Source organism: Petaurus breviceps, unplaced genomic scaffold, assembly GCF_028583685.1.
Source record: "Petaurus breviceps papuanus isolate PSGF00001 unplaced genomic scaffold, PetGlider_PUasm1.0 37, whole genome shotgun sequence".
Taxonomy (NCBI): Eukaryota; Metazoa; Chordata; class Mammalia; order Diprotodontia; family Petauridae; genus Petaurus; species Petaurus breviceps.
This window is the reverse complement of record NW_027186296.1, coordinates 106632703-106655957: the sequence shown is the minus strand read 5'-3', so window position 1 is coordinate 106655957 and position 23255 is coordinate 106632703. Positions and strand designations below refer to the sequence as shown.

At 37.9% G+C, this 23255-nt stretch overlaps 1 protein-coding gene across 5 annotated transcripts in view; it reads left to right on the top strand.

Annotated features, from left to right (window-relative positions):
* CPEB3 (cytoplasmic polyadenylation element binding protein 3) overlaps positions 1-23255 on the top strand; it is a 184166-nt gene that overhangs the window by 98918 nt on the left and 61993 nt on the right. For all 5 annotated transcript variants that reach the window (XM_069099228.1, XM_069099227.1, XM_069099226.1 and 2 more), the window contains 2 exons: positions 956-1123; positions 3218-3307. In XM_069099228.1, the coding sequence (XP_068955329.1) occupies positions 956-1123; positions 3218-3307 (258 nt within the window). The remainder of the gene's footprint in view (positions 1-955; positions 1124-3217; positions 3308-23255) is intronic.

Here is a 23255-nt window from a genome sequence, read left to right as displayed (position 1 = left end):
TAGGATTCAAGCACAAAAAACGTGGCAGGGTATGGGACAGGAAGAGTTCTCAGGGTTAAAATGTTATCAGCCCTCTTCAAAAGTTTATTCTCCTTGGGGTGGCTAGGTGGTGCAGTGAATAGAGCACCGACCCTGAAGTCAGGAGGACCTGACTTCAAATCTGGTTTCAGACACTAACTCAGACCTTCAGCAAGTCACTTAACCCCAATTGCCCTCCAAAAAAGCAAAAAAAAAAAAAAGTTCTCTTTCCTCCAATACTGATTTCCATATTTCACACTTTCTTTGCACTTACTTAATAGTCCTCAAGTGGGACTGGGAGAGAACTCTTTTAGTTAGTTATTAATACTACTCTCATCCATCCCTGCTGGGGACCATTTGAGCCAGAGCTTAGTTTTCTCTGCTATCAATATTCGCTGTAGCAAGCAGCACAGTGAGGTAGTTTCTCTTAGAGCAGAGCCTTGGAATAGCTCGGTAAGGAGACTCAAGAGACTTGGGCAACAAATGGATCCTCCTTCATTTAGTACAGCAAATGGAATTTAATTGAATAAACCATAAAAGATTTAGGACTCCACCTTCTAGTGTGGAAATTATTTGGAGGAAAAAAAAATTTTCTTGAAACCAATAGGATTGGGGATAGGAAAGAGGGTTTTATGTAAAGAGAAGTAAATACAAACATGTTATTAAATGCAGCCCTTGAAAAGTTTGGACTTTTCCCCTACCCTTAGAGAGATAGCCGTCCCTGTGTTTATGTAAACAAATAAAGACATTGGACATTTTTGGGTACTGAGTGGTTAACTATATAAAGGTCCTGTAGACTACTTACTGTGAAGAAATCTAGAAACAAGAATTTGTTTTTTGGTTTTGTTTTGTTTTTAACACTGTAATTGGGCTCCTAATTAAACACTTACTTTCCAGGAAAAATATTTAACTGTAGAAACTCCCCAATTTGTTTCAGGTCGGTCTTCTCTCTTTCCCTTTGAAGATGCCTTTCTAGAGGATAGTCATGGTGACCAGTCCTTATCATCAGGCCTGAGCTCTCCAACTCGCTGTCAGAATGGTGAAAGAGTGGAACGCTATTCTAGAAAGGTGTTTGTTGGGGGCCTCCCTCCTGACATCGATGAAGGTACTGTGTGTGTGTGTGTGTGTGTGTGTATTAATTAACATGTTTAAAAAAGATTTGTCTCTGTATTTAATGTTAGTACTTTGAGAGCAAGAGTTGTTTCATTCTTGGCAGAGTGCCTGGTACATAGGTGATTCATAAATGCTTGTTGATTGATTGAAAAAACAGACCATGCCCATTGTAGCTAATGGCCTATTCTATGGTCTGCCTAGTAGGGTATTGGCTTATCATTTTTGGAAAGGTCAAAATGGAGAGTGGTAATGTGTAAAGCAGTAAGATCAATATGTGTATTCTTCCCGTGTACACGTCCTTCATAGGGACTCAGAAAGGCAAAAGGCCTTCTTATAGACTTGCTTTCCAGAGCCTCAGTGGTAGGCAGGGAAGGGATCCTACATCATTCAGAGTTTTTGTACCTTAATTATAAATTTGAGTATGCTGATAATTTCCAAGGCTTTAACCAAAACTTCATCTGTTACACTTAGACACATTTAACTTTGTGTATATGTAAACATGTGTTTATATATGTATATATAATCCTTTATACACTTATATGTAAGCATGACCTATGTATTCCCTACACAGCATGGTATTATAGAGGAGGAGTCAGAAAGACCTGTGTTCAAGTTTTGCCTCTGACACATTATGGCTATGTGACCTTGGGCAAATCACTTAACCTCTTAGTGTTGTAGGCAACTAAGACTAAATTGGTATTGACCTGCATTAGAGTAGGGAGTTTCCTCTTCTGGGAGTTCCCTATACCAAAGAAAGCACAGGTCCAGTCCCTATCACCTAGATGTAAACATGACCTACTTATAAGGGTGAAAGCAATAATTAGGGTAATTGGTTGTTTAAAACTTGAAAATTTTATCATGAATTAATATATTATGATAAATATTTGGGTAACTAATAGTCCTAAGCGAAAACTTTCACTTTTGCTTAAAATTCAGAGTTTAAAAATAGAAAAATAGTAAAATATCAGAAGTCACTTAAAAGAAAGTGTGTGTCAAGGTCAGTTCTAGTTGGCCTATAATTTACTTAAGAAAATCTTAGAAATTAATTCTTTTGGCAACCCTTAAATATTTCTAGAAAAATAGAATTTAATTTTTCATTAGGAAGAAAGAAAATTAGTTTGGAACGTTATCATGGTAACTTGGCTTCCTTGTTAGTCATGAGTTCCTCATCACCACTCAACATTCTACATGTTCTGGCAGAGGATGCATGATTATTTCTTAAGAATGTTAAAGGGGATTCACTTGGTGGGTAAGAATTGGACTAGAAGGCGTTATGATGCTAATAATGGTCTTTGAACTTATTAAGCAGTGTAGAGCTGGAGCCTTTAATTATAAAGTCCTCTTCCTGGTTTAAAAATTAATCTCAATTCTTCTCACAGAGTTGGCTTGTTTGTCTCCCACCCACCTACCCACCCCCATAGAGATTTTTCATTTGTTACTGAAAGAGCTGTTAATTTCAAACCTGACTAAAGCCATTGTAATAGATTTTGTTAATCTTCTGCCATGAGTCAAAAAAAGGGTCCATCCAATTTACTAGGATTTAAAAAAATTGTTTTATTGAGGATGAGAGTGTATAAACATGGGCTGTAACCAGTTTATTTGTTTGTCTTAACACTGTTATTCCATGTACCTGTTAGGGAGACACATTGTCTACTGGCAAAATACACCAAAAAAGAAAAAAAAATCTGTAGAACTAGAATGTGATGATTTTCTATTTCAGAATGACTTAAGAACTACACACTTTCATATTCCATGAACCTTTGCTCTTTTCTGAAAATAAAATTTTAAAAAGCTCTTATTTTTTTTAGCTTGTTTTCCTCAAGACCAAATTCTGTGTGCCTATCCTGTATGGTGCAATAAGGGAAATCTGTAATACAAAAGTGAGAAACTGAGTTTTCATGCTTTTAAGTGAATTAAGAATATACTGATTTAGTGCAATTTTATAACTTTCAGCTCTTCTTGTTAAGTGGCTTTAAGAAACAACCCTTAGGACATTTTTTTAAAAAGCAGGGTTCTCTATTTTGCTGCTTGGCAATTTTGAAGATTTCCCTTTCCCCCTCCTAAATCTCCTTATTTGTTTTTGTAGATGAGATTACTGCCAGCTTTCGTAGGTTTGGACCTCTTGTGGTGGACTGGCCTCACAAAGCTGAAAGCAAGTCATATTTTCCACCTAAAGGTAATAAGCTTACAATGCCTATACAGCCTGTATTTAGAACTAGTGTGACAATTCAATAAAAGGCAGCCTTTTAACTCTTGAAGTGGCTGGGATTTTTTTTTAGTCCATCATAATGTTAATACGTGTAGAGAGAGAAAATAGCAAGCTCCTTTCTCCAACACCACCCTAGTGGTTTCATAGTCTTGTACATGAGGATATAGAATACCATTTGGAACCAGCTCATATTGATTTCTTTTGGAATGAATGTGGGGAGGGAATGCTGAGATCTGTTGATCATTTTAACCAGTCTTGATCAAAGGCTAAATGCATCTCCTGGCCCAAGTTCTGAGAGTGACCCTGAGGTTGATCTTCTTGGGGAGAAAACAAGGAAACTTAATGTGTTTATAACTACTATTAACCTTGAGATGAAGGAACTCTCCAGGTGGTGAGGGTGTAATTTGAGATGCGTTTGTCTTTATCCCCATCTATCAACTTTGGGTCAATTTATCAAAGTAAAAGCTAGTTCATGACTCTTACAATCTCCTCACTTTTTCCAGGTTGTTTGGGGGTTTGTTTGTTTGTTTTCACTATTTTTAAAAGTTTTATGGTTGCCTTTTGTATTTGTATTGCCTTTTCTCCTCAACTTTACTCCTTCCCATATTGAACCCTTGTCTGTATGAAGAAAAACATTTAAGCAAACCACCTAACACAACCATGGACAGCATTTACTTCATTCCACATCCAAAGTCACCCCCTCTTGACTGAGAGAAAGAAGTCTTCTTGTGTATCACTTCTCTAAGGCCAAAAAATGTTCATTATAATTCATCAGAGTTCTGCTTTTTCATTATATTATTTACATTTCTGTCCTGTGTATGTTGTATCCTTGGTTCTGCCCGATTCACTGCATCACTCCATGTGGGTCTGCCCACATTTCTTTCAATTTCTTGTATTAATCATTTCTTCTAACAAGATAATACTCAATTTATACCCCTGAACCATGATCTTTTGAGTCAATTTCACTCAATAGGCATCCATTTTATTTCCTTTTTTTTGACACTGAATATTTTATTATATAAAGGAATTTCCCCCTTGTTATTGACCTCTTTGGGTTATACATTCAGCAGTGGGATGGTCAAAAAGTACAAACAGCCCAGTGACTTCTTATTTCCAAATAGTTGGACTAATTCATAGCTTCACCAATAGTGACTTGGTGTTCCTTTCATACCTTCAGAATTTTTTTTTAAATTGCTTTTGCCCATTTGGATGTGAAGTGAATTTGGCTTATTTTCTTTTCAGAGGATCAAATCATCTGTTGTTTTTCTGGGAATAACAGTTTGTGTTAGACCCAGGGGTCTTGATTTGGCTAACACTGGAAGCATCACCTACTTGTGCATTATGTACCTAGTGTTTGTTGCTAAAAAATGGCATTATCTTGTGGCTTATTCTGAAAACAATTTTGGGAGGGGCAAGTGCTACGTTTTACTATGCAGCACCAGCTCACTGGAAAACATAACAGGATGAGAAAACAAGCTTTAGACACAGTGACCCCAAATTCTGTAGGTCCTTTCTGTGCCTTATGTAACTTAATTGATTTTTGCCCCAGCAATACAGAATACAATGGGAAAAAAATTTTTTTGCCCCAGGTTGTGGCCTTAACCTAGGAAGCAAAGGCAGCATCTTGCTGATCTAATTGCAAGTGACCCAGTCTAACAGCAACTTTTCCTCTCACTGACCCCCTTCTTCTGGAACTCTAAATAATTTACTAAGTGCCATCAATTTTTAACCTACTTCTATAGAATTTCCTTATGTAAAAGAAAAACAAAATCCCCACTTTGTTATTCAGCAAAGGCTAAGTCAGTCTCTTGTCTAAGGTAGTAAATATGGCCCTGAGGATGATTCTTCTTTAGGGGAAATAAGAAATTTAGTCATCTTACTATAACGAGGAAGCAGCTTTCAGAAGGCTTTGGTAGAGGGATTTTAATAAGAAAAAAACAACCTTCTCCTTATGCCTTATAACCTAAGATAGAGGGTAAGCATAGTCCAGAAAAGAGAAAGAAAAGACTATTATAATTATCACTTCATTCACATTTGAATCCTTGACTACCTTTCTCAATTCACATCCTTTCCCTTTGCAAATTTTTTGTCACACTGGCCTGTTGCTGTTTCCTCCGTGCAGAAGCCTATCTCCTGCCTCAGTCTCTGCACAGGTCATCCTGCCATTTCTGGAATGAGCGTTCCTCCTTCACCTTTGCATTTTAGGATTCCTAAAGCACAGCTCTAACACTGCTCCTAGACCAGGCCATTCTAGCTTTCCATCTCCTCTCCAGTTGACTGTGCTGGCTCCCTCTTGAAATTACATTATATTTTCTTGATATTTACTTCGTATTATGTGTATGTACAAGTTACATGTATACAGGACAATATAAACTCCTTCAGGGCCATGATTGTTTTTGCATCCCTGGTACCTAACTCAGTTCCCAGCACACAAACACTTAATAAGTGTTTGAATAGAATGCTGGCTGTAGCTAATTAGTTCATCTTAAACAATGCAGTTTTATTTATAACTGGTTTCTGGCTATCTAGTAATTAGCAATTCTTCAGTGGGTGTGCTTTTCTTTAGGTAGGATTGAAATTGATCCAAAGTTTTTCTTAGTATATATCAGGCTCATGAATGAATTGGATCTTAGACTAGAGGTATCTCTGGAGGTGACCTAGTCCATTGTTTTCCTTTTACTAGCTGCCTGACCTGGTGTAGCTTTTTGGATGTGGGTTGGACTAGCTGGTTTGTAGTGGTCCCTTCCAATTCTAAAAGTCTGATTGTGGAATTGACATACCTTGGCCTTCTTAAATATTTGAACAGGCCACAGTTGAGTCTTTTAAACTTGCCAGAACCTGAAGAGCAGGGGAGATAGTGAGGTTGCATTGACTAGGCATCTTTCCAACATGAGGGTTGCGGAGGGGTTTATGTTTCTACTTGTAACAGGCTCTTGTGAAGACAAGAAATAATGCTTTTTGATGGTTTCATCAGCAACCCTTCGAGCACTAAAAAACAGGTGATGTGAATACACCCCAAAAAGAAGGAAGAGTTTTTGCAAAATTCTTATTCTTCATATCCTATAAAGGTAGAAAGACATTGCAGTTGAATCATTGAAAGTTCTAAAGAAAGAAAAGCGCAAGATTGATGGAAAATCAGTTTCATATTTCCTGCCTCTGACTCTTATTAGCTTAGTGACCTTGAGAAAGTCACTACATTGCTGACCTTCAGCTTCTACCTGTGTTAAATAGTACCTGCGTCTTGTGTCATTGTGAAGATTGAAGATTTAGAGCTAGAAGGGACTGTAGAGATCATTCGGTCAAACTTTTATTTTGCAGAAGGGGAAACTGAAGTCCAGAGAGTTCAACTTGGACTTATTTGTTTAAGTTCTTACAAGTAGAAAGTGTCAAAAACAATATTTGTACCCAGGTCCATTAACTCCCAAGTCAGTTGATCATTTTCCACTGTTACCACCTCTGAAATGAGGGAATGCATTTAAGGTATTTTGGGATCCTTAAAACACTATATAATTGTTAACCATTTTGTGTGATAAGAATGTAGCTATTTTTTTTTTTAAGTTTAATGAGTAAGGACAACTGAAGAGATTACTATGGGAATTAATGTTTACAAAAATGAATTTGTGTAAGTCTCCCTCAGTGATGATAACAAATTTAATTCTTTGAAAATGTGTATCAATAGTGTTTTCATTTTGAATGATTGCTAAATTGAAACCTCCTCAACAGGAATTGTATCTTATTTTCCTCATATATCTCAATACATTGTTAGGCACTCAAGTATTTGTTACTTGAATAAGCAATCCATACAATTACAGTTAAATCTGATTTTGTTCAGAATACTCTCTCAATCCATAGCCTACCCATTCTTCAAATCACAGTGTAATTCTGCTTCTTCTTCTAACTAATCTTCTCTCAGACCAAGTTTATATCTCTGTTAGTACTATGACATTAGTACCTTCCTAGACACTGGCTTTTTCTCAAATTGTCTATTTATGCAATTTAAAGGTTTGTGTACTGTCTTGTTCACTGATTATGTGTCTTGGCCCCCTAAATAGATTTATAAACTCCTTTTGAATCTTGATACCCTCAAGTGCCAAGCATGGTGCCAAATATATAATCAGTAATTGGAGAAAAAAATTCCATGGTTGACTGATATGGGAGTGGAACAAGCAAGAAAAGATGGTGGATCTTTTTCTGCCGTGCATGTAGATTTACTCTTTCTTTTTTTCTTCTCCATTACAATGGGAAATGGGAGAGGAATCTCCTTTCATATGATCCTCTCTTGTACCTTTAAAGTATAAGTCAATTCTCCAGGGAAAGAAGAAGTAGCAGCAAATATGGTAGGGTTCTGCCAGGGTTGAAATATTTTAAAATTATTTTGCTCTTGTTTGATCATAAAATGGAACCCAAATCTCTTCTGAATTTAATTATGAGTAACCAGAAGGAAATTCAACCCTCCATCTTGCCAAAACATTGAAGATTTCTTTTATATGTTTTTAGCTCTGAACTTATACTAAAGTGAAATTATATATATATGTGTGTGTGTATGTATGTATGTTATGTATGTATATATGCATATGTATTTTCCATGAAACTAGACTCATCTTAGATATAACCAAATCTCATATGATAATTGTCTTAAGTGATAATTGAATTAAACCAGAAAAAAGAGATGATGAAACATTACAAATGATCACATTACATTGAAAACAATAAATGCAGTGTTTATTGAGTAATCAGTACAAAGGCCTGTACCATGCAATGCAGGGGGGCACCAGGCAGCAGTATGAGATGCAATTCCACATTGCCAGTTAGTATCTTTGAAAAGGTAAGACCCACATGTGAAAGTTAGCTAATGCTGTAAGATTGTATATGGGCATTGCCAAAAGGATGGTACAGGCAGTAAATTCCACATGATCTTAAAAGAAGAAAGATGACTCTAGGCTGGAATGATTTAAGGAAGGTTTCATGGAAGAGGTGGCCTCCATCTCAGCTTTAAAGGATAGGAAGGATATAAGTAAAGAGGAAAGTGGGAGAAGAGCATTTTATAGAAGAAAGTCCTGAAGTAGGCTTTATATGATGCATATTAGCTTGGGAGAAACAGTAACAAGGACAAACCTGAATGGAGTCAAGGATTTATGTTGGGGAGTAGTGAGAGATAAGGGAGGTTTGGACTGTGTCTCACACATAACATTCTATCCCTGTCTCTGTGCTTTTGCTTTGGCTATCCCCTTTGCCTGGAATACACTGCCCTCTTCAGCCTCATTGAATCCCTTCCTTCATTCAGAATTCAAGCACTACCTTCTACATAAAGTTTTCCTGATTCCCCAACTGCCTTGAATGCCCAACCCCACCCACCACCATATAATTTTGTATTCTGCATGTACTGATTGCTGTCTCCACTGATAGGATGTAAACTCTTTGAAGACATGGATTTTTTGTTTTTATCATTGTATTTCTGACACCCAGCATAGTAAGTGCTTAATAAATGCATTTTATTGATTGCTTTGAGACCAGCAGTATACTAGGGGCTGGGGATATAGGAACAAAAACAGTCCCTGCCCTCAAGGAGATTATATTCTATCATGGCAGACCATATGCAAGCATAGAAGTAAATGTAACATATAATCAAAGTGATCTTTGGTAATTTAGAGAGATTAGAAAGGCTTTCTCTAGAAGGTAGCATTTGAACTCAGCAAGAGATTCCAAAAGGCACGAGCAAAAAAGGGAGTGCATTTCAGGCATGAGGACAGCCTGTGTAAAGGCAGAGAGAGGGGTAGGGCAGTGTTGTATGTGAGGACCAGGAGGCAGGTCAGTTTGGCCAGATTGTAGAGCATATAAAAGACAGTAATTCATAATAACTTTGGAAAGTGAGGCAGGAGCCAGATTATGAAAGGTTTTCAGTTCTGCATGGGGGACTTTGTATTAGATCCTAGAGGCAATAGAAAGTCCATGGAACCCCTTGAGAAGAGGAATGACATATACACAGCTGCTTTTGGGAATTTTACTTTAGTAGTTATGTGAAGGATGGATTTAAAAGGTCAGACCAACTGGGAAGATATCAGAGTAATTGAAGTTAGAAGTACCTGAACTAGCTTAGTGGCTGTGTGAATAGAGGGAAGGGGACAGATGTGAGAGTGGTGGAGGTAGAATCAGTAATACGATTTGGTAACTGATTATAGATGTGGTATGAAGGGGGACCAAATAATCTGGGATGATTCTGAGGTTGTGCATGTGGTGACCAGATGAGTGGTGGTCCCCTGAATATAAACAGTAGAAGGAATATTAAATTGGGAGTCAGAGGGCCTGCCTTAGAATCCTAAGGCTTTCTACCTCTTTGACTTCAGATGTCATTTTGCCTCTCTGAGTTTTTACCTAATATGGAAATTGAGGGGGTTTATCTAGAATCTTACTTCCTGCTCTACAGCTTTGATCCTCCGATTTTTGAAGCTTTTTGAGAAAGGCACTGATTGATATATTGATGAAAGTTAGTGTTTTGGAAAAATCATCCAACAGAATTGGTCAAGAGGGGGAAGACACTAGACAAAAGCAAAATCTAAAGATCCTTAAAATCCAGGTATGAGGTTGTAAGGGCAGTAACCACAGCAGGGGCAGTGAGTATGAAGGGCAGAAGCATTACAGAGGGAGAAACCAATGATCTTGGTGACTGACTAAATATGGGGAAAAGGTAGAGGAACCAATCTTCATTCCCTGGGATAATGATGGCAGCTTTTTAAGGGTGAGGAGAGGGCTGGAGGGGAGGAGGGAGAGAGTGAGTCATTCTTATTTTAGGCATTTCAAGGAGAGACCAAATGAGCTGAGCCTGAGCCCTGGTTTTGTTCAAGAGATATACTAGGTTGATTTCAGTCACGTTTAGTTCAAGGTGATAGAAAATTCAAGTGGAGATTCCTACAAGACATTATGGAGCTGACAGCTGAGGCAAAGGTTAGGATTGGAGAGACCTCTTGGAAAATTGTTTGCATAGAAGTGGTAGTTAAAACATGGGATTGAATGAGCCTCTGAGGGAGAGAGTGAAGACAGGTCATGAAGAGGAAGATGAAGGCCTGAATTTTGAGGAATACTGACAGAGAAGGGACAAGGGGAGCCTATAAAGGAGATATGTGAGAGGAAAACCAGAGGCAGCATGACCTCCTGAATAGAGGGCTGAATTTTGTCAGGAAGACCTGATCTTGCATCATCTTTCAGATGCTCATTAGCTGTATAATCCTCAGCAAATTATTTGACCCATCTGAGCCTGTTTCCTCACCTGTAAAAAGGGATGGATAATAGTACCCATGTCATGAGGTTTTATATGTGAAGAGCCTTGTAAACCTTAAAACACTACGTAATGAAAGCTATTCTAAAGTCATAAAGACCAAGGGAAGGGAGGGTTTCAGAAAGACTGTGGTTAGTAAACAGTGGCTATTATGGCGGAGGTGTCAAAGAGGATGAGAGCCTTTGGATCTGATGAGGGGGAAGCTCTTGACCTTTGAGCATGCAATTTCAGAAGAGTAACAGGAACAGAAGCCAGACAGATTTCAGCCAACATTGATTTTTCCAGGGCAGGAAGGAAACAAGCAGCTGTAGACCGCTCTTGCTCACAATACTTAGCTGGTGCCAAAAGCTATGGGAATTTTCCTAACCTCCTGTGTATTGGGCCAACCTGACTTTAGGTGCAGAGTGACTTTGCTCTCAAGTTCCCCACGGCGAAATTACCCTGGCTGCCATATAACCAGGTTACTAAGATATAATTAAGTACAGAGAAAGGAGTAGAGACAAAGTCTACAGGCATGGGAATCTAATAGCCAAGATCCAGCTTGAGCATTTGAGCTCTTAGTAATAAAATCTTCCATCGCTAGAGTAATGGAGTAGAGGAGGAATTAAGTACAGGCAGGCTTCAGTGGAACAAGATACCACGAGAGAAACAGCATGGGACCACAGTACTTGTTGTGAGAAATTTCTAGCCTCACCTTAATTCTAGACTTGGAAATTAGGTTAGACAGAAATAGTAAAATCCGAACAAGATTGTTCTGTTTGGTGAAGCTGACGGTATTGTTGATTTGCACAGAACCTTTTGTCCTTTATAAGCCTTTATATGCTCAAAGCCTGTCTTCTAAGTGGTGACCTATGACCAGGGCACCACACTGAAGGCATGACAGAACCTTGACAGCAGGTCCCATGGAGAGTCCTTCATTGTTTGGTGTCATTTTCCCATGTTCAAAGGTGCCAGAGAATTTCTTTCCTTTCTCTCTGTCATGGTTGTAATATTAAATCTCTGTATTCTCTCAGCATCAGCTTTGCAGTTGATTATTCCTTGCTTGCTCAAAGAGGAACACTTTATACCTTGTGAAAAATAAAGAAAACTGTTTTCCCCCATTTTCTAGATGGGTATCATCCATGGGAAAGAAGAATCAGTTTAAAATAAATTGTGAGCAGGTATTTTGGTATTTTTGCAAGGCTGATCGATATCAAGAAATAAACAAATCGATGTTATTCTTGGCACTTCCTGGTCATTTATTGTCTCATCCTCAGCAAATGTCCTTCAGCACTACTCCCTTGTAATAATCTGTCCTACCCATGTATTGTGAGCACCGAAGAGGATCTGGCATGGGCCAGTGCTCTACATCTTAGCTGGCCTTTTTCACATAATGGGACTGAGCAGTTCACTTGGATAGCCAGAAATAGTGTAGTACCATGGAAGGTGTGCAAAATTTGTTGTCAGTTCAGATCCTAGTTCTTCCACTTCTTGCCTATGTAATTTTAATCAAGTCATTTTGACTCACTAGGCCTCAGTTTTCTTATCTGTAAGAGGTGGGGGATGAACCAGATGACTCCTAAGCTCCTTCCAGCTCTGTCTATGGTTCTCTGTTCTCTGGCTTCACGGATTGTCAGATGGGACTTGTGAGCCTCAGTTCCTTTCCTAGGGCATGTCATGACATTGTCATATTCATTCCTGCATCTTCTTGGGCCTGTAGCCTATTAGTTCCCTGGCCTTCCTCTTTCATTGTTTGTCAGAAATGACAACCAGCAGCCAATCAACAAACATTTTGTGTTCTTGATGTTGTGCTAAGTACTGAGGATATGAAGATAAGAAATAAACTAGTTCCTGCTTCCAAGATCTTCCCTTCTATCAGGGGAAACAACATCTACGCATATAAACAAATTCAGGGCACATACAAGGAGAGATCAATTGATAAACCTAACAATAATGATGATGATGTCCTCCATATGTAATAACACTTAGAAGTGTGTGTAGAGTATAGGCCTTTGAGTTTTTCTAATAGAGTTCATGCATATTCTCTGACCCAACCTCTCACCTAGTTCACCTTGTACATTTGGATTTACTGTGCAGAAGATGATGCCAAAGGGTGGCTAGGTGGCACAGTGAGTAGAGAACTGGCCTTGGAGTCAGGAGGACCTGAGTTAAAATCCAGCCTCAGACGTGTAACACTTACTAGCCATGTGACCTTGGGCAAGTCACTTAACCCCAATTGCCATGCCCTCCCCCCTCCAAAAAAAAAAGTAAAGAAAAAAGAAAATAATGCCAAATCACAAAGGCATGAAGGGTCACACTAATTTGTGACCACAGAGAAGAAGAAAGCTAACATTGGACTCAAACCACATTAACACTGTACTCTTAAGGAATCAAACTAACCAACTGTATAGCAGTGTAGGAGACATTGAATGGTCTGATGAATGGAGAGCTAGCCTCAGTTAGGAAGACAGATTAAAATCCCCCTTCTGACACATACAGGTGATATGACTGCTATTTACCCATTAAGGGTCCCTGATTATATAAAATATAGGAAGTTCCAGGTATTCATTGGTAAAAGGGGATTTCCTCACCATAAATTCCTTACAGTAATAAAATCACTGTTTCCCCCCCCAAAAAAAAAATTCATTAATACTTAGAATTATAGAATGTTAGTGCTGGAATGCACCTTAGACCCACCTCCAGAGGCATCTGAAGTATTGTGGAAAGAACACTGCATTTGGAGGCGGGGAACCAGAGACACATCCCAAGACCTTTCTTATATCTCTGTGACTTTGGGAACATGGCTTACACTCTCTGCTTTTCAGTTTTCTCATCTGTAAAACAGGGATGCAGCCAAAATGAACATCTGAGTTGAAGTCCCGCCTTTTGATTTTTAATGACTGTGTGACCCTCCTTGGGCAAAGCATTTATCTTCAGTGTGTCAGGCAGCTCTCTAAAGCTAAGCCAGAGAGTATGTACAAGTTTGTGTTAATGGGGTAAGTTTCTGCCTAGGAGTTCCGTACACTGAAGTCTGAAATGAAATCAGACATAGGTCTGATTAAAAGGGCTTTTAAACCATAATGGGAATGTGATCCTTATTCAAAACCCAGTCTCTTAGTAGTAAGGATGAAGAAACTGAGGCAGATATGAAGTCATATAGCCCAGGCTGCAAAGCACACAGTATTTTGTTATTTATCCCTTCATCATGGTCCCCAGGTTAGTGTTCTTTCTAATAAACTACCCAGGATAAAGAAGGAAAAAAGAAGGACCACCATATAAATCAGTTTTGTTACACAGAAGACATGGAAACATTCACTTTACTGTTTCCTTAAAACCATTCTTTCAATCTGACTTTAAGAATATCTGAAGGAAATGAAGCTTTCAGAATATTTTTTTTCTTTTCCAGAATAGCTCTAGTGGAAATCAGATGTTTTAAGCAATAATTCCAAGGCTTTTTCCCTCATGAGATTATGTAAACTAATCAAGTCAAATTGTGAAGCAGAATGATTTTAATCTCTGCTTTTCTTAACTACTTGCAAGATGCAAGTAGCTTATGTTGAATTTGCATCTTCTCCATAGAAGATGATGGCACCAGCTCACTAGTCACATGTACCCCGAATGTTTGGCAAATCTTCACTCACTGGTGGGATCTGAACCACCTGTCCACACATCCTTAAAATACTCCGTTTGACTGTAGCTTTGCCTCCAAAAGGTTTTACCCATAAAACTACAGAAAATGTGTTGTGACTGAGATAATTTTGCTTCAGAGAGTTATTTCCCATTCAGTTAATTACATATTAATTGCCTCTGGCCACTTGGCTTTGTTCACTGCCAGAAGGAGCAGTAGAAAGAGACTCAGTTTCTCTACTTAGGCATTGACAGACAGCATTGTGAGGTGGAAAGAAGAGTGGATTTGGCAACTTGGGCAGTTTGCCTGAGTCTCACTTTCCTCATCTGTCAAATGAGAGGGGTAGAGTAGATTATCTCTGAAATCCCTTCCAACTTTCATATCCTGTGCTTCTAAGATGTATAATCTAAGAGACTAGCACAAAATATGTGGAGACAACTGGGGGGATAATAGTAAAAAGCTAGATGTGTATTATAGTGTCCTGAGTGCAAAAGACCCAGAGAGTACTTCCCTCTGGCCCCTTCTCTCTGTATTATTTAATCAGAGAAGGCTTTATGAACTTGCTAAAATAGACCAAGGAAAACATCTTATTAATTGGGTGAAGTCTGGGAGAAGGCTGAGTAGCAGACATATTTTTGTCTCTAAGATATTAAAGAAGCCAGCCAGCTACAGTGATCAGGCAAGCAAACTGATCAAAGATTCTAAAGCAGGATTGAGAGAACCTAAGAGGTCATTTAATCTGCTCTTGCCTCAGGTTTGGGAGGTATGATTAATGGTTTTAAAAGTAAGGATTGAACTTCTTGGTCATAATGGAATATTTGCAGAAATGAATATAGTGATGGAGAGAATAGCCCTTGGAAGCTGCCTTTAGAAGAATGGAAAAGTGGACACATCTAGCAGAGGAAAAGAAATTAGGTAGTAATATTTTAATTCTTTAGATGATTCATGGTACATACAGGTGGGTCATTCTTTCCTTCGGTGTGGATGACACCATGCCTCCATGTCTTATTAAGATGGTCTTTGTGAGTGGCTGTTTCCTCAAATTTTCTTTATTTTTCTGTCAATCAACCTTCTGGTGATGATCCTCTACAAATCGACAAACCATATTCAAAGTTTTTCTACTTTAGTCCAGGGGTATGTGTACTGTGCCTCAGGATTCCAGGATCACTTCCATGCTGCAATGAGAGCTGGGGAGAAAAATAGAGAAGGAAGCAAAAAGGGAAGAAAAGGAACAGGAGGAAGCATCAAGGAAATTGGAGGGCAGGGGACCGAATTTGCCAGCAAGATTAAATATGTTATTTTCAGAAAAACACTGAGTCAGAAAGTACTCTAAGATTTTTTTTTGCTTGAAATAATAAAATGGCTTTGACCCACTTGGGTGAAGAAGCAGAGTACAGGTATATCATGGATAGAAGATTAACATCCCCGAGTTTGCCATATTCAGTAGGAATTTCAGAAAGCACATTGCATTTGAATGACCTACATGCTTCATCTATATAACAGCAAAAAAAAAAAATTGAAAGTGTTGATCTTGTGGTCTTTAAGAGTCTGAAGACATTTTTGTTGAAATTGAAGGATTCATCTGTGTTGATAGCCAGCTTAGTTTAATCTTTGTATTCTATTTAAGATTGGGTCCTTTGGTTGGTTAAATGCAGTGCTGACATGCAGCACCCCAGATTGTTTCACAACTTAAAGACTTAAAGTACAGTCTGGTGCTGCCATGAAGTACAAAAGCAATCATTTCAACTCATAGGTGAATCTGTCCATAGACATGTTTTTTGTATATGCAGCCAAATAGATGAATCATACTGAATCACAGAATTCAGGGGTTTGCGGATTTGTGCTTCTTCCATGTAACGATTGTATTTCTCTTTATGATGACTTCACCACCATCTCCACCTATCAGAATTATTTTTTGACTCAACTTAATTGTTCTCTCTTCCACAAAGTCTTCCTTGACCATAATCTCCCAGCTCAAAGGTACTTCTCCTTGTATTTTCATGTCAATTTGTTTATATCTCTTAGGCTAGTCATTATATTCTGCTTTGTATTAGTTATGATGTGCACATCTAATATCTGCTGCTAGATTATATGCTGCCCAAGGACAGGGACTACATATTTTTTTCATCTCAGCGCACAGTGTTTTACTTAAACATTTGACCAAAATAAAGCATACCAAATGGCAGAGTTATGTGAATAGGACACTTTGTTGAAGATTTGTGCTATGAGAAAGTATGAGACCAGAGTGAGAGCCTTAGGGTACTCCCCAGCCAGTAGAAGTTGGAATTGTCAAGAATCCACACTAGATGTTGGGGGTGGCCTTGAGAAGCAGTCCAGGTAAGTCCTACGAAGAGGCTAAAGTCAGAGAAGATTTAAAAATTAAAGGTGCTTGTGTCTAAAATGCTTAAGAAATTTAGGAGGATTAGGATGGAATATACACTTGAGGTTTTTGGTTATGATTGATGAAATGGGTGTAGGTTCTGTGAAATGGCAGAGATGGATGAAGTTGGCCATCAGAAAGTCCTCTCCCTTCCTGTTGTAGGAGTATACCCTGCAGTGAGTTAAACTTCACCAGAAACAGGTCAAATAATATTTAGCCACTTTCTTATTCTGTGGTAGATGAGGATAAATTCTTACAAGCTTGAATCTCCTTTGCTATTGTCATTAGGTTCTTAGAATAGGTTTGAGTAAGTTAGCTAGAATAGAGATGAAAATCTGTTGAAAGAAATTACCAGTAACAAATTGGTTAAGCTTCAAGAATGAATCCAGAATCCAATTATTTATCGTCAAAACTTCTGTTTTCTTCTATTTCTTATAAAACTTAAAAAAAAATATCAACGGGAAATTTGTAGGCAGTAATGCCATTGTTTTCTCCCCATCCTGTACTTGTCCAAAAATTTGATTGGCTTCATCCATGTAACTGCCATGAAATTTCTCCTTATAATGGCTTCACCACCATTTCTTAGACCTAAATCTATACTTTGATTATTTTTTCAAAATAATAAAATTCTCTCTTATGTAATAGTGATAGATTAAATCTAATGTTTGGATTTTAGGACCTCTCAAACACTGTTCTTACAGTCAGTAGAAGAGTGTGTGGGGTTGATCTGGTGAACTTAGAGGGGAAGACATGGACAAGAATCCCAGCAGAATAGGTTGAATGGATGGATGAATTGTCATCTGCATCCTTTGAAGGAACATCCATATCAAAGAGATCACAATAAGATCAATTTGCATAAAATATTAGACCATCTTAAAGTCATCCTAAGGCTTTGCAAGACAGACATACCAATTGAAGCAAACTACCTGCTCTTTTTCTTTTTCTTGTTTGGTTTTGTTTCCTCTTTCCCATTGTTCATTCTATCTGATACAATCCTTCTTTATAACCTGACTAATGAATGTCTAATGTGAAAGTATTTGCAGATACTATACTTGATTGTATGCTGCCGTGGGGGAGGGTGGGCAGGGGAGGGAGGGAGAGAAAATTTGAAACTCAAGGAATTGTGGAAATGAATCATGTAAACTAAAAGTAAACAAACAAATTAATAAAGACCGAAAAATTTAAAAAAAAAAAGAGAGATAGGCATGCCTTTTTCTTTTTGATCCTAGGAAAACTTCTCTTGGTTTCTGTTTGTGATTTCATTGTTCCTTGACTTCATAGAGGAACAAATCCCAATTCTGAAATGAAAAATGCCTCTGGAAGGGGAGTAATCCAAGTTTTTAAACGGTGGATTAATTCAAGAATTAATTTATCAGCCAGAAACATTTCAGAGGACAGCAAATGTGGAAACAGCACCACAACGAGGAGCCCAGGATCAGTCCCATACATTGGAATGTTAGCCACAGACTCAATTAACTTTAATTTATGGGAGAAAGACTTCTCATTAGCTATATGAACCATAGAACAAAGGAACTGGTTTGTCCTATTTCAGTTACCAATTAGGGAAGAACAGTGATTTTCATATTTAAATAAACCTGCTTCTTGCTCAAGGAGTGTGGCATTATGAAAAGAACACTGGCTTTGGTATCAGAAGAGTTGTGTTTGAATCCCAGATCTGCTACCGCTTGTGTGATCTTGAGCAATTCAGTTTACCTCCATGGGCCCCAGTTCCCTCATCTGTAAGATGAAGGTTTGAGCTAGATAATTTTTAAAGTCATTCCCAAATCTAAATCCTTTTAAAAAGATCTGCAGGGTGCCCCAATGTATGACGTATAACTGACAAGTGTAGTAAAAGACATGCAGTGTAACAATTTTTATGAAAGAATCATGTGTAATTTCTGAACATTCCCTTCTTTTCTCAAAGTTCTATCTATGACTCTGATGTAGATCAACCAGATAGCTGATTCAGTATTTGAATATATGACAAAACCCAAGTCTTTGAGGGGTCTTCAAGCCCAAGAGGGATTTGACTTATTGCTGCTTAGCCTCAGAGGGCAGAATTAGAAGTAGTGGGTGAAAGCTGTGCAAAAGAAAATTTAGGCTTTCATGTGACTTCCTAACAATGAAAGGTATCCATAAGTGGAGTGTGGTGCCTTGATGTATAGTGAGTTTCTCCTCATTGGAGGTCTTCATACAGAAGCTGAATGATCATTTACTAACTATTGTAGAGTACTTTGTCAAGTTGGACTAGATCAGTAAACCTCAGATAGGAACTTAGGAAACACAAATTAACAGTATATATCACATTGTATTTTTATTTATTTTGTTAAACATTTTAGTCTGGTTTGGGCAGCATTCTTGGGCTGTGTGAGACAAGTAGTGTATGAGTTTGGTATCTGTGTACTAGGTAACTCTTTAGTTCTTCCCAAACATAACATTCTGTTTTAGTCACTATTCTCTTGTCATTAATGTTAACTGCATATTTAAAAATTTTATCCTAAGATTTCTTTCCATTAAACAACCAATATCTTAGGATAGATCAAAAAACATACCCTTTTAAAATGCAGCTGTAAATGGCCTTTGGACTCATTTGTGTTTTGGTTGCCTGTTTTTAAACACTGATTTTTACCACTTTGTGGTAGAGTTTGGTTAGTGTGTGCTAGTAATGTTAAGGTAAAATGATGTTTTAGCCTGTTCTTTAAGAACCACTAGTGAGGATGGGACCTATTATCTTCAGAGCCAGCCTATTCTGCCTGTAGGTGATACTAGTAATTAAGGAAGTTTTCCTTTATATCAAGCAGATGTCAGCCCCTTTGCAGTTTGTACCCATTACTATTTCTACTTGGTTTCCAGGTGATAGCCCTTCAGATGCTTGAGGGCAGTTCCCAGTGTTCCCCATCTTCTACTCTCCTCCCCCTTTTCTTTTTTCTAGGCTAAATGTCACCACTTGCATTATTCCTTATAAATCCTGAACCTGGAGGCTCTTCACCATCCTGGTCACAAGTTGATACAGTGGAAGAACACTGGATCTGGAGTCAGAAGGCTTGGCTTCAAGTCCTGCCTGCCCCTCTCTCTTGTGTGACCATGGGCAAGTGACTTAATCTGTGTGCACTATAAAGTCTTCATTTGTATAATGGATATTGGATGAGATGATCTAGAAGGTCCGTTTCAGCTGTAAATCTGTGCCTCTGTGCTGTGTTCTCTGGATCTTCTCCATCTTTTCCATGTACTCCTCAAAACATGATACACAGAACAGGGGATCATGCTCTAGAATTGTTAGTTGGAATCAAACTTAGTTGGGCTGTGCCTGAATGTTACTATTATTAGGGGTGGGACAGAATGGAAGAATATCGTACATGAGGATTATTTTTTAGCATAGGTGTAAAAATGTATAAGGAACTTGTCATCATATTGATGGCTTAACTGTACAACTATGGGAAAACTTCTTAACCAATTTAGTGCTCTAGGCATCTTTCCAAGACAAATTAACAATGGTCTCCATCAGTGGAGAGAGAGTTTCTATGCTGGGAGTTCACCACACTGAGGAAATCATAAGTGTTTACTTTTTGCCCTCCTCATGTAATAATGCTGAGCTCCCAAACTAATAACAAGTGGTAGAATTTGATGTAAGATTATTTAGTGTAGTTGTAGCAAGAGGCACATAATATTACAATGGAAAGGGAGTGTATTAGGAGTCAAGGGGCCTGGGTTCAAATCTTGGCTCTGCCACTTAGTGTGTCTGACCTTGGGTAAATCACCTAACTTCTCTGGTCTTCAGTTTCCTATCTGTAAAATGGGAGTGAGGTAAGCAGAGTGTGGAATAACTAATTAAGGTTCTTTCCAGGTCAAAATCTATGATCCTATGATGTTTGATCCCATGATATGGAACATGATGATATTTTAGGAACAACTTTCTATCAGTCTTCAAGACTTGAATCTCTTGGAAAACACTTTCCTATTTTTTACCCTAAAACTTGACACCAAAGTTTTCTCCTTTCTTTATTGAAGGGGTTCAATATTTTTACCTTCCCGAGTACTAAGTAGAGCATTGAATCCATTAAGAATGTTGTAATTGGGGTGGCTGGGTGGTGCAGTGAATAGAGTACCGCCCTGGAGTCAGGAGGATCTGAGTTCAAATCTGAGCTCAGACACTTAATACAAAAACTAGCCATGTGATCTTGGGCAAGTCATTTAACCCCGAATGCCCTCCCAAAAAAAGCAAAAAAAAAAAAAAAAAAGAAATAATGTGTAGCTTGCAAAGAATTTTGTCACTATCAAGTCGTGGGACCTGCTTTACCAGTACATAGCGATAGCATCTCTCAGTACCTATTTCCTTGTCCCCTCATTCCAGTGACTGACAAGGCTTTTTTTCCCCTTGACCCAGTTTTCCACTCCCACTTCCTTGTTCCTCCTTCCTACTTAAAATACATTACCACACCACCTCTTCCATAATCCTTTTTGCTCTGGTTATGTGACTAGAGTAAAAAATAATATAGGGAAGAAATTGTATCAGGAGGAAGCATTTTCATTATTTAATTTAATAATCCATTACCAGAAGTGAGTGCTCCTAGTGCCAGGACCTGAAGGTGAAGGAACTGAAGCTTTACCTCCCTGCTTTTTTTTTTCTTCCCTTCTTTGGGGGTTGGGGGGTAGGTAATGATTCAGCAAGTGAAGAATGCTGAGTTTTCTTTATGCCATGTTGGCTGGTTGCTAGGGATAAGCACCAAATTTTTATAGGGCTTTGTAAGAAACCAAAGTACTCTATATTTGATCTCTAACATAAATGATATCATCTCTATTTTTTTTTTTTTGCCTCTTCCAGTTCCTGGAGCTTTTAGTATATGTTGCTAACTGCTTTGGAAGCTTTGAAAGGTTGGCTTTAGCAGTAGGGATGCTTAAAACAGGAAGTAGAATTGGACTCATCACTAGGCAAAAACTAGAGGGAAGTACTAGACTGTGCTTTCTCTATCTGCAGTTTAGATGGCATATTGTCATCACGTATGTGGCTTACATGGCCAGGGACCAGAGGAAAAAATTCTGGCCAAGGATTATTGAATGCTTAGACTCAACCTAACCAAATCAGTAAAGCCTGTGGGGTAGAATTGTGGGACAAGAAAATACCTTAGTTAAAAAGAAACTTCTCTGAAAGATTTTTTTTTCCAATTGTATTTGCTCTGTTGTTGGTTATTTCCCAAACTTTTAAAAAAATATTTTCCCCAATTGCGTGGAAAAACGATTACCATTTTTTTTTAAATTTTGAGTTACAAATTCTCTCCTTCACTCTCTCTTTTTCCCCTCTCTGACATGATAAGCAATTTGATATAGGTTATATGCATGAAATTATGTAAAACATTTCCTTATTTGTTATGAAAGAAAACACAGAACAACAACAAAAAAAAAACCCAAACAAAAAACTAACCCATGAAAAAAATAAAGTGAAAAATTGTATGTTTTCATTTGCATTCAACTCCATCCATTCTTTCTTTGGAGTTAAATAGTATTTTTCATCATGAATCCTTTGGAATTGTCTTGCATCATTATATTGCTGAGAATAACTGAGTCATTCACAGTTGATTGACATACAATATTGCTGTTACTGTGTACAATGTTCTCCTGGTTCTGTTCATGTCACTTTGCATAAGTTCATCTAAGTCTTTCTAGGTTTTTCTGAAAACATCCTGCTCATCGTTTCTTATATCATAGTAGTATTCCATTATAATTATATACAACAACTTGTTCAGCCATTCCCCAATTGGTGGGTATCTCCTCAATTTCCAATTCTTTGCCACCACAAAAAGAGCTGCTAGAAATATTTTTGGACAAATAGGTCCCTTCCTGTCCCGCTCCCACCTCCCCACTTTTCCTCTGCCTCTTTAGGATATAGACTCAGTAGTGATATTGGGAGGTCAAAGGGTATGTACAGTTTTATAGCCTTTTGGTCATAGCTCCAAATTGTTCTCCAGAATGGTTGGACCAATTCACAACTTAACCAACAATGCATTAGTGACCCAATTTTCCCATATCCCCACCAACATTTATCATTTTCCTTTTCTGTTATATTAGTCAATCTGATAAGTGTGAGGTGGTACCTCAGAGTTGTTTTAATTTGTATTTCTCTAATCAATAGTGCTTTAGAGCATTTTTTCATATAATTATAGATAGCTTTAATTTCTTCCTCTGAAAACTGCCTGTTCATATCCATTGACCATTTATCAATTGGGGAATGACTTGTATTCTTATAAATTTAACTCATTTCTCTATATATTTTAGAAATGAGCCCTTTATCAGAAATGCTTGCAGTAAAAAAATTTTTCCCCATGTATGGTCATAAATTCTTCCCTCATCCATAAATCTGATACATAAACTACTACTCCATGTTCCCCTAATTTGCCCATGGTGTCACCCTTTATGTCTAAATCATGTACACATTTTTACTTTATCTTTGCATACAACATGAGGTATTGGTCTGTACCTAGTTTCTGCCAAACAGTTTTCCAATTTTCCCAGCAGTTTTTGTAAAATAATGAGTTTTTGTCCCAAAAGCTTAGATCTTTGGGTTTATTAAATATTAGATTACTATAGTCATTTACTACTGTGTATTATGTGCCTAGTTCATCCCTCTGATCCACCATACTTTTTCTTAGGCAATACCACA